The sequence below is a fragment of the Suncus etruscus genome, chromosome 1 (genome assembly GCF_024139225.1).
Source record: "Suncus etruscus isolate mSunEtr1 chromosome 1, mSunEtr1.pri.cur, whole genome shotgun sequence".
Lineage (NCBI taxonomy): Eukaryota > Metazoa > Chordata > Mammalia > Eulipotyphla > Soricidae > Suncus > Suncus etruscus.
Window position 1 is genome coordinate 195271454 of NC_064848.1, and position 12108 is coordinate 195283561.

General features: G+C 48.0%; 1 protein-coding gene across 1 annotated transcript in view; it reads right to left on the bottom strand.

Annotated features, from left to right (window-relative positions):
- ERN1 (endoplasmic reticulum to nucleus signaling 1) overlaps window positions 1-898 on the bottom strand; it is a 75889-nt gene extending 74991 nt beyond the window's left edge. The window contains exon 1 of the mRNA XM_049779046.1: window positions 748-898. Coding sequence (XP_049635003.1) covers window positions 748-807 — 60 coding nt within the window. The 5' untranslated portion in view covers window positions 808-898. The remainder of the gene's footprint in view (window positions 1-747) is intronic.
- Between the last annotated feature and the right edge of the window lie 11210 nt (window positions 899-12108).

Genomic DNA, 12108 nt, shown 5'->3' on the forward strand with positions numbered 1-12108 from the left:
CCTTTCTTTCTCCTCCTCTCTCCTCTTTTTTCTGTCCTCTTTCTCTCTTTTCTCATCTCTCTCCTGTTTCTCCTCTCACTTCTTTCTCTCCTTTCTCCTCTTCTCTTTCTCACTCTTCCTCTCCCCTCTTCTGTTTCTCTCTCTCCCTGTCTCTCTCTCTGTCTCTGCCTCTCTCTCTCTCTCTCTCTCTCTCTCTCTCTCTCTCTCTCTCTCTCTCTCTCTCTCTCTCTCTCTCTCACACACACACACACACACACACACACGAGGAAAAACAAGGTGTGTGTGTGTGTGTGTGTGTGTGTGTGTGTGTGTGTTTTGGGGGGGATAACTCACAACTACTGCAAAAAAAATTTCTGCCTATTCTGCCCAGGGACCCCAAACCCCCAGAGTGGGGGTCTGAGCCCAGACGGTGTGTGTGTGGGGGGTCGGTTCCAGGTGTGATCCAGGCACACCTGGTCGGGGAGGAAGACGAAAATGACGTAGCCCTACAGCGGGGCCCCCAAACTTCATCCCCAGCAGGGCAGCGGCTCCGGCGCGGCCGCTCCCATATGGGACCCGAGAAGGTCCGGCCCGGTTCTCGGCGATCGGGGCTCCCACTGGGCCGGCGGGGTGGGCAGGGGGCGCGGCCTGCCCAGGGCCCGGGGCCTCCCTTCTGCAGAGCCCGGGGAGGGTCACCCCGGCCGGCCAGGGACCTCGGCCTCGCCCCGCGCCGGCCCACGCGTCCCGGTCACTCGGCCACTCACTCACCCCGGGGCCGGGCCACAGCAGCGCCAGCAGCAGCAGGAGCGGTAGCCGCCGGGCCGGCATGGCGAGGACTCGACTCTGCTGCCTGCTTCGGGGGGCGCAAGGAGCGGGCGGTCAACGAGGCAGGGGCGCCGCGACGGCCGAGCTTCCGCGGACGCAGGGTGGACGAGGCGGTGGCGGCACCCCCATGCGCGGCCCTTTAAGAGCCGGGCGCCGCCGCTTGTTCCGGTCGGGGCGGGGCCTGGCTAGAGGCGAGGCTCTGGTTGGCTGGCGGGCTGGAGGGGCGTGGCCTTCGTGCCCTGGGGGCGGAGCCAGGACTCCCGGATGTCCAGCTGGCGGTGCGACTGACTCCAGCGGCCACCTCAGCTGCAGGCTGGGAGTGGGGGGGGGGAGGGGGTGTGGAGGGAGCGGTGGCGCAAGCGGTAAGGCGTCTCTGCCTTGCCTTGCCTGCGCTAGCCCAGGTTCGATTCCTCATGGCGTCCCATATGGTCCCTCCAAGCCAGGAACTATTTCTGAGCGCAGAGCCGGGTGTGACCCAAAAACTTATAAATAAGTAAATAAATAAAAAGAATAATAAATAAATAAAAATAATAATAAAAATAAATAAATAAATAAAAAGAAAAGAGACTCACCAGTTTCCATGGTGGGGAAGAGCCCCATTTAGTCCTCCCAGGTGAAATCCTCCATCTACCATCCAGCCTTCTGGCAAATTCTGTGCTTCTGCTTGCTCTTGGGTCCCCCAGTTCCCAGCCCTGTGCTTCCCTAACTGTGCCCCTTCTTTCTGGCCTTTTCTTTGCCCTCAGGAATTCCCCTCCAGTCGTCCAGCAGCGCCCGCAATCCCTCTGCCATAAAGCTCAGTCAGGCCTTTGCCAAGATGATAAGCTTGTGCATAAGGAGGTAATCCATATATATATATATATATATATATATATATATATATATATATATATATATATATATATATATATATATATATATATAGGCTACTTGGGTCGCATGGTGGCATTTGTGGGAGTGACCTCATGAAGCTTGGGGGTGACACATATGCCACAGCTCATTGGAGGGAGTGGGTGAGCTCCAGACTCATACAACATCTGATCGAGTTATAGAATTTAACCTGAATTCAAGAGTTCTGCAGCTGGGGTGGTTTTTGTTGTTTTGGGCAGCAGTGGGCTGGGTTGGGGTGTGGCCTCCTCTCCTTCACTAAGCTGAGAGGGGGCAGAGGAGATGTTGTTGGTAGCAAGAGGAATTAAAAATTTAGGGTGTGTAATAAAATGAGCAAATTTTTATGTCCCCAAGGAAGGAAAAATCCTCACTTTTCCTAACTGGCCATTAGGACAGCTTAAGGTTTCTCAGGTTTGGAGGGGAGGTATTGTCAAAGCTTGAGAGAACAAGGCAGTGTCCATGCACTAGGGATCCATCCAATCCAGCATTCTCAGGCAGAAATGCTCATCGCCAAACCAGATCCCCTGGATCACAATCTACTGATACCCTGAAACCAATGCAGCAGTTTAATCATGGGACTGAGGTTGTCACCTGTGAAAATGGGCGACAGGTGAGGGGGAATGTTCCCTGCAAGTCTGAAAGGCTCAGACTGGAGGAGAGAGGCAGGTCAGAGAGCAGGAGGACAGGAGCTGTTCACAGCCTGGGGGCCAGGATCCACTTTGCAGTAACCCCCTGTCCCATTTGTAAACTGACCAGATGCAGGATGTGTTCGAACACGTGATGTTCAAAGGGAAGCTTGGCCAGCGAATGCTATTATCCATTTTCACCTCCCTTCTCTGGTGGTTTTTCTCAGTCAGTCTGGGAGGGGAACGTTCTGTGCAGGACCGCTCATGGCCCTTTTATAATTAAAAATGTCAACATGACCCTGAACACAGCAGATGAAACACAAAGGGGATTCTTACCTCGGTCTGACTCATAAATCAGTTTTAGTAACCCAGAAAGGGACACAAAAACATAACATACAAACAACACACACACACACACACACACACACATACACACACACCCCACTCCAAGGACTCAAGGCCAGACAAGTATATGTACCTTGTACTCCAGTGAGTGCAAATCATCAGAACTTCTTATGCAGCAATCAGGGGTGGTAGTTGTAATTATAGTTTGATTTTGCAGCATTTATATTGATCCCACCAAGACTGCACGCGTGGCCCTGGCATGAGCCCCATTGTTAGCCCCAGTTAAGTTATACTTCAGCATGATCAGCTCACATGCTTCCTGCGCTTCTTTGACTTGATGGGCAGCTCAGACTGATAAGCTCTGGTTTTATTTTTGGCAGTCTTGTCCATAATCTTGCTCCACAGTCAAGTACTGTTTTAAAGAGCTTTTGCTCATGATAAAGCAAAAACTGCCATCACTGATAATTACCAGTAGAAATGTAAACATTTGGGGCCAGAGAGCTAGCATGGAGGTAAAGCATTTGCCTTGCATGCAGAAGGACAGTGGTTTGAATCCCAGCATCCCATATGGTCCCCTGAGCCCCTGCCAGGAGCGATATCTGAGAGTAGAGCCAGGAGTAACCCCTGAGTGCTGCCGGGTGTGACCTAAAACCAACCAAACAAACAAAAATAAATAAAAGAGGGGCCAGCGCGATGGCACTAGAGGTAAGGTGCCTGCCTTGCCAGCGCTAGCCTAGGACGGACCGAGGTTCGATTCCCCCAGAGTCCCATATGGTCCCCCAAGCCAGGAGCAACTTCTGAGTGCATAGCCAAGGAGTAACCCCTGAGTGTCACCGGGTGTGGCCCAAAAACCAAAATAAATAATTAAATAAATAAATAAATAAATAAAAGAAATATAAACATTTTGGATGCCATGGAAATGGACTTCAATTGCCTGTCTCAGGGCCTTGCAGGGGCTAGTTACCTCTCTGGAAATTTGTTAAATAGCTCCCACCAAACCAGGCAAAGGTCAAGTCTTGGTGTAAAAATGAACCCTTTTTCTCACCAACATTGATTCAACAGAGGCCGCAGCATAATTGGAATATATTGTGAAGTGGGAGAATGGAGAGTGCTGGGGCTAAGTTAAAAAAATTATATTTTCTCTTGTGGTGGGCATACCTAGTGATGCTCAGGAATCAATCACTCCAGCCCCCAAATTTAAATTTTTTCAAAATCCAGTGGCTTCCAACTTGGAGAACTTTTACAATCCATATTGTTTTGTTTTGTTTTGGGGTCACACCTGGCTGTGCTCAGGGGTTACTCCTGGCTCTTCGCTCAGAAATCACCCCTGGCAGGCTCGGGGGTACCATATGGGATGCCAGGAATCAAACCAAGTTCGTCCTGGGTTGGCCACATGCAAGGCAAACACCCTACTGCTGTGCAATCTCTCCGGCCCCTAAAATCCATATTTTTTTGTTTGTTTTTTGTTTTTTTTGGGCCACACTCGGCATTGCTCAGGGGTTACTCCTGGCTGTCTGCTCAGAAATCACTCCTGGCAGGCACGGGGGACCATATGGGACACCGGGATTTGAACCAACCACCTTTAGTCCTGGATCGGCTGCTTGCAAGGCAAACACCACTGTGCTATCTCTCCAGGCCCTAAAATCCACATTTTTAACACCTTTAATCTTCATTTCCCCTACAGATTCTGGCAGTGGAGCTCAGCAAATGTTTTCCAGTTTCCACAGGTGACAAGGCAGCCAAGGACCTGGTCTCCCACTGACTGTCGCCTGTTAATCCTTGTCACTGAACCCTTTATTTATTTTTAGCAAATATCGCCCTCTCGTGGAAGAAGTGATGATCCAGCCTATAAAAAATAGGTGGAGGGGCGGGAGCCTTGCAGCTGACCTGAGTTTCATACCCCACCCTGACCCCCACATCCCATATGGTCCCTGCAGCCCACCAGGACTGATTCCCAAGTGCAAAGCCAGGAAGTAACCCCTGAGTGCCATGGGGTGTGGTCTCAAAACAAATAAACAAACAAAAAAACAAATATAGGTGCCTCATTTCTATGCCAATCTCCAAATTTTCATTTTATTATTTTATTTTTGCCTTTTGGATTACATCTGTCAGTGCTCAGGGGTTAATCCTGGTTCTGCACTCAGGAATTACATTAGAGAGTTCTGGGGGGACCAAATGGGACGCTGGGGATCAAACCGGGTCAGCTTCTTGCAAGGCAAGAACCATATTCAATACTCGCTGTATTATCACTTTGGCTCCATTTTAAAAGTATTAGGAGGTTGCTTTGCAGATGGCTAGTGAGTGGGTTACACAATTTGAAAGAGAAAGCTGGTAAAATGAGAAAGAGGTGTGCCCTGTTTGAAAGCTCCTACATGTTTCAAAAGAACACTCTATCAATATTTCAATTCTGACTTTTTTTTGGGGGGGGGGGAAGTAATTTCAGGGTTGTCCACCATCTGATTTTACAAGGACAGTTACATAAGCAATGAAGCAAGAGACCCCAGTAGCCAGTGAAAATGGTATCTGCTTCAAGTGCACTCAGGAAATTGGCCAAAAGTCTGTTGGCTTGGAAGCTGTTTGGTTCTTTGGAAAGCAGAAGTTGGCTCTTTCTGTTGTAGGAAACTTCTGGATTGGAGAAGACTGTGGCACTCCTGAAGACCTTCTCTTAGCCCCCAAATCCTGCTCAATGCGTACATGTTGCTCATATTTTGAAAAGTACTGCTTGTTACTAAGGTGCATATAAATTGATATCATCTGAAAATATACAAGAGTGCTTTATTTATTGGGGGTTGAGTCACACCTGGTGGCACTCAGGGGTTTATTCCTAGCTCGCACTCAGAAGTCACTCATGGCAGGCTCAGGGGACCACATGGGATGCTGGGATGCAAACTGTGGTCCATCCTATGTTGCCGCATGCATGGCAAAGGTCTTACCGCTGTTGCTGTTGCTCATAGCCTCTAAGAGTGCTTTAAAAGATCATCAGCTCCTGTTACCTGTACAGCTGCCATGCTAGGCTGGTGTTTATTGAAGATAACATGAACTTTTTTTCTTGCTACAACCAGGAATGGGAGGTCCAAGTCTTATGCATGTGCTTTGCCACTGAGCCATATCTCTGCCCTATGTAGAAATATTCAGTGGTTAAGAGGCACACGTCAAATAGGACTTAGTTGTTCATCTAACTTTTTTTTTAAAACCCAAACCTACTGGGGCTCAGGACTTCTTCTGATTTTCTGCTCAGAGATCATTCCTGAAGCTGGAGAGATAGCACAGTGGTGGGGCAATTTGCCATGCATGCGGCCAACCCGGAGGGACCCGGTTTGATTCCCGGCATCCCATATGTTCCTCCAGCCTGCCAGGGGCAATTTCTGAGTGCAGAGCCAGGAGAAACCCCTGAGCACCACCGGGTGTGGCCCAAAAACCAATCAATCAATCAATCAATAAAATTAAAAAAAAAAAAAAAAAAGAGAGAGATCATTCCTGATGGTACTTGAAAAACTATAACTGTGGCTGGGATTGAACCTGGATCTTCTGCTTGCAAGAGGCCCACTACCCACAGTACTATCTCTCCAGTTCTCAATATAATTTCTGAGCTTGTCCTAGTCAAGCCAGTTTTAAGTTATTCTTGGGCTTGTCCACACAATCTAACAAGGGATCATTATGTGACTTGTTCATTAGGCAGAGGCCAGAGTGGCTTGTCCCTGGCATTGGTCACAACCAGTGGTTTTGTACAAATACGTGGTGATAAGAGGCATGGACTCATGTACACAATAACCTCCCGATCTCAGCAAAGGGGGACCATGAGGAGCAGCCAATGAGAGAGAATGGTGTGTGAACCTGTCCCTGGGGGTTCTGCATCAGGTTCAGCCCAGTTCACCCCCTCAATTCCCTTTGAGCTGCTGTGTCCCAGGGCCTGTGCCAAATCCTTAGTCCAAGGCCATGGGCAGCCAGCAGTCCATCTTGGTCCCAGTTTCGAAGGCCAGGATAGCACCCACATGGAAACTCCATCCTCTCTGTGTCCTGTTTTCACTGGCCAGGCCCTCCTAATCCCCAGGGGTCTGGCTTATTTCTGCAGAACTCTCTGGAAATTTATCCCAAGCACCTCATAAATACTCTTCCTCTTGTGAAATCCCAGGGACCATGCTTCTAATTTGTTCCCTGCTTCATTCTTTTTTTTTTTTTTTTTTTTGGTTTTTGGGTCACACCCGGTGACGCTCAGGGGTTACTCCTGGCTATTGCACTCAGAAGTTGCTCCTGGCTTGAGGGACCATATGGGACACCAGGGGATCGAACCGAGGTCCATCCAAGGCTAGCGCAGGCAAGGCAGGCACCTTACCTCTAGCGCCACCGCCCGGCCCACCTGCTTCATTCTTGAGTGCTGCTGAGCTCTCTAGGACCACTAACCTGGACTCAGTTTCTTTTTTTTTTTTCATAAGGTTTTTCCTATACAGGTGCTGCAAGTTTATGGCCAGCCTTTTTGTCTTGTCTCTCTGTTTTTGTTCCTCCTCCTTCCAGTCTTGCTTCTCTAGACTTAGTTACACAGACGTTATAGTTCTTTCCCTCTCCTTTCTCCCTAGGAGTGATAGTTCACAGAGGCCATAGCATTTTATTTATTTATTTATTTGGGGTTTTTTTTTTGGGGGGGTGTCACTCCTGGCAGTGCTCAAGGGTTACACCTGGCTCTACACTCAGAAATCACTCCTGGCAGGCTTGATGGACCATATGAAATGCCGGGATTCGAACCACTGTCCTTCTGCATGCAAATGCCTTACCTCCATGCTATCTCTTCAGCCCTATTTGGGTTTGTTTTTTTTTTTTAGGGAGGGGCCACATCCGGTGACGCTCAGGGGTTACTCCTGGCTATGAGCTCAGAAATTGTTCCTGTCTTGGGGGACCATATAGGATGCTGGGGATCGAACCCAGGTCTGTCCTGGGTCAGCTGCATGCAAGGCAAACGTCTTACTGTTGTGCTTTGCTCTGGCCCCAGGACACAGCATTTTAGAGCAGAAAAAGAATGTTGGTAATTGCTCAGCTTCATGGTATAGATGATTTCATCACCTCTTCATAAATGATTACCACTCAGTATTCATGTGTCACTCATTCAGTCATTGTTCACCAAGGGCTTGTGACTACAAAGGATTCCACCACCAGGGAAAACCACAGGGAGAGGCTGGAGATACAGAACAGAGGGGAGAGCACTTGCCTTGAATGTGGCTGACCTAGGTTTGATTCCCCCAGGCATCCCCTATGACCCCCCCCCCAAGTACTGTCAGGAGTGATTTCTGAGTGCAGAGTCAGGAGTAACCCCTGAGCACCACTAGGTGTGGTCCAAAAGAACACACACACACACACACACACACACACACACACACACACACAAAACCAAAAGAACCAGGGGGCAAGAGTTATCTCTGTACAAGGCTGGGGGTGTCACTCAATGGTAGTGCATGTGTGGGGAAAGCCCTGCTGGACTTAATTCCTGGTTCCACCCAAACTAAAGAAATAACCATTGCACAGGTCAACAGTGGACAGAGTAAGAGCAGGAATCAGGTCTGAGACAGGGCCGGAGCGATAGCACAGAGGTAGGGTGTTTGCTTTACACGTGGCTGATCCAGGATGGACCTGGGTTCAATCCCTGGCATCCCATATGATCCCCTGAGTCAGGAGCAATATCTGAGTGCACAGCCAGGAGTAACCCCTGAGTGTTACCGGGTGAGGCAAGAAAGAAAGAAAGAAAGAAAGAGGAAGGAAGGAAGGAAGGAAGGAAGGAAGGAAGGAAGGAAGGAAGGAAGGAAGGAAGGAAGGAAGGAAGGAAGGAAGGAAGGAAGGAAGGAAGGAAGGAAGGAAGGAAGGAAGGAAGGAAGGAAGGAAGGAAGGAGGAAGGAAGGAAGGAAGGAAGGAAGGGAGAGAGAGAGAGAGAGAGAAAGAAAGAAAGAAAGAAAGAGAGAGAGAGAGAGAGAAAGAAAGAAAGAAAGAAAGAAAGAAAGAAAGAAAGAAAGAAAGAAGAAAGAAAGAAAGAAAGAAAGAAAGAAAGAGAAAGAAAGAAAGAAAGAAAGAAAGAGAAAGAAAGAAAGAAAGAAAGAAAGAAAGAAAGAAAGTAAGAAAGAAAGAAAGAAAGAAGAGCCTGAGACAGTCCTGTGGCACTTGAGAGGTAGGTCTGGTGGAAAGGAAGATGGAGCCTGGGAGAAACTGTGTCCACCTCACTTGGCCTTTTTTTGTTTGTTTGTTTGTTTTTAGGCCACACCCAGCTGCACTCAGGGGTTACTCCTGACTCTGTGCTCAGAAATCGCTCCTGGCAGGCCCCGGGAGACCATATGGGATGCTGGGGATTGAACCTGGGTTTGTCCTGAGTTGGCTGCATATAAGGCAAACGCCCTACTGCTATGCTATCTCTCTGGCCCCTCACTTGGCTTTCTGTCAGGTTAGACAGGGATAGAACATTCTAGACAATACCCAGCTCCTCTCACCCTCAGTGCTGGTGTTCAAACCCAGGGCATCAGTCATTCGGGGCACTGAGCTACATCACTACTATAGTCTATATTTTAGGAGAGAGGAGGGTCTGTAGGGCCTGATGCAGCTTCAGTCACTCAACAGCTGCTTATTTACACATGGAGGGGCAGGAGCAGAGGAGAGGGAGGCAAAGTGAGCCAAGAACAAAGCTGTGTTCTGGGCAGAGAAAGGGGGAAGGACAAGCAGTGGGGGAGACTGCCAGGGCAAGGGGTAGTTTGCTCTTAATCTTGAGCAAAAAAAAAGGAGTCGTAATCAACAGGTCTCACCAATGCAGACTGAAAAACATTTGGTGCAGTTCCACAGTGAGGAGCATTGGAAGGAGGAATTCAACTACTGTGTGTCAACCACAGGCTGCAAGTTTATGGGGCTGTGCTCTCTGTTGGGACCCCAGAGGATCAAGCAAGCAGGGGTTGAGGCTAGACTGCAAGAGGGGCTGAGAATCCTGATGGTGCTGCCAGACCTGCACTTGCCAGGCCAGACCTGTCTTATAACTTTACTGAAAACTTGTTTACAAAGACAGCTCCTACCTCAGAAATCCTCCTTGTTTTTTCCATCAAAAGTAGAGCTAGTGGGGCCGGAGAGATAGCATGAAGATAAGGCATTTGCATTACATGCAGAAGGATGGTGGTTCGAATCCTGGCATCTCCTATGGTCCCCCAAGCCTGCCAGGAGCGATTTCTGAGTGTAAAGACAGGAGTAACCCCTGAGTGCTGCCAGGTGTGTCCCAAAAACCAAAAACCAAAAAAAAAAAAGTAGCTAGTAGAGGGGCCACAGCCATGGCACAGTGGGTAGGGCTCTCCCCTTCCATGCAGCCAACCCAGATTTAATCCCTGGCATCACATATGGTCTCCTGAGCACGGCCAGGAGTAATTCTTAAGTGGGGAGAAAGGAGAAGCCCCTGAGTATCCCTGTGTGTGGCTCAAGGACAAATAAAGTGAAGCTATATCCCTTCCTTTGAGTCGAACCCGTGAATGGTATTGCTCGGCGGTGATTCTCTCTGTAGGGGACTTTCCAGTCCAATTTTTAAAAGTCCTGGCAGCTCACATTTTCTTCTTCCTAGAATACTCACACATACATACTGCCCCTTGAAACCGAACTGCTAGGTTGGAAGAAGCTCAGGCCATAAACAGGTCAGAGAACAGAATTTCTCTAAGTTCGAGCTGAACTCTCAGCCACTCACCTGCACCCACCAATTGCCAGCTGAAAGTCAAGGCACAGATGACCTCTGCTGGTACCTTCAGAGCCCACGAACCCTCTATCTGTGTGCAACTAAACTCACAAAATTGAGAGCAAGAAAATATAAGGGGGCCAGAGAAGTAGTGCAAGGTTTGAAGTGCTTGCTTTGCATGCAGCTGATCCGGGTTCAACAGCTGACACCCCAAAGGGCTCCCCCAAGAACCTCCAGAGAGCACTTCTGAGGACAGAAACTGGGGAATAACCCATAAACACCACCAGGTATGGTTTAAAACCCTCTTGCTAATTAAGAAAATAATAAAAATCTATGCTTGTGGGGCCAGAGCTATAGTACAGCAGGTAGGGCATTTGCCTTGCATGTGGACAATCTGGGGTTCAATTTCCGACATCTCATATGATTTCTGAGCCATCAGGAGTGATTCCTGACACAGAGCCAGGAGTAACCCCTGAGCACCTCCAAATGTGCCCTCCAAAAAAAATAGAAATAGAAAGAGACAGAAATAGAGAGTGTGAAAGGGGGGGGGGGGAGGAGGATGGGTTTGGCTCCCAAAGGCAAAATCAAAACCAAAGGGCCTAAAATTCTATTCAGAACAAAAAACATGAGACCTGGTCTTTAGTAGAAACAAGCCCCTTGAGGAGGCTGGAGAAAAAGAAGTGGAGTGAAAGGGAGGTGAGGAAAATGCCTATAGTTGGGGGAAGTTTTCAACCAAGAGAAGGTGCTGAAAGGTGTCAAGTGTGTGTATGAAACCCTGCTGGCCACAGTACTATAAGCCACAGTCTAAAGTCTTATATTAAAAAAGCATGAATCTTTAAAAGCAAACTCGTGTGAAGAAGCATTTGTTGGAGGAAAGTGGACACTGGTGAATGGATAGGTGTTGAGATATTGTATGGCTGAAACCCGATCGTGGATAACTTTATAATTTCATGGTGACTATATAAAAAATGAAATAAAAATCAATTGTATTCAGAAAAGACATTTGTATGTCTATGTCCATTGCAGCACTAAATAAATAGAAGCTGGAACAACCTGAATGTCCAAGAGATGTCTGGGTAAATGAAGTGTGTGATACACAGACACAATGGGATACTAGTTGACTATAAGAAAAGACAAAACCAGGGCAGAGCAATAGCACAGTGGTAAGGCATTTGCCTTGCATGTGGCCAACCCAGGACAGACCCAGGTTTGATCCCCAGCATCCTATATGGTCCCCCAAGCCTGCCAGGAGCGATTTCTGAGTGCAGAGGAGTCAGGAGTAACCCCTGTGTGCTGTCGGGTATGGCCCAAAAAACGAAAGAAAGAAAAAGAAAGAAAGAAAGAAAGAAGAAAGGAAGGAAGGAAGGAAGGAAGGAAGGAAGGAAGGAAGGAAGGAAGGAAGGAAGGAAGGAAGGAAGGAAGGAAGAGAAAGAAAGAAAGAAAGAAAGAAAGAAAGAAAGAAAGAAAGAAAGAAAGAAAGAAAGAAAGAAAGAAAGAAAGAAAGAAAGAAAGAAAGAAAGAAAGAAAGAAAGGAAGGAAGAAAGGAAGGAAGGAAGGAAGGAAGGAAGGAAGGAAGGAAGGAAGGAAGGAAGGAAGGAAGGAGGAAGGAAGGAAGAAAGGAAGGAAAGAAAGAAGGAAAGAAAGAAGGAAGGAAGGAAGGAAAGAAAGAAAGAAGGAAGGAAGGAAAAGAACGACGAACAAAAGAAAAAAGAAAAACAAAACCAAGGAATTTGCATTACATGGATAGATCTGGAGAGAATCATGTTGCGTGAA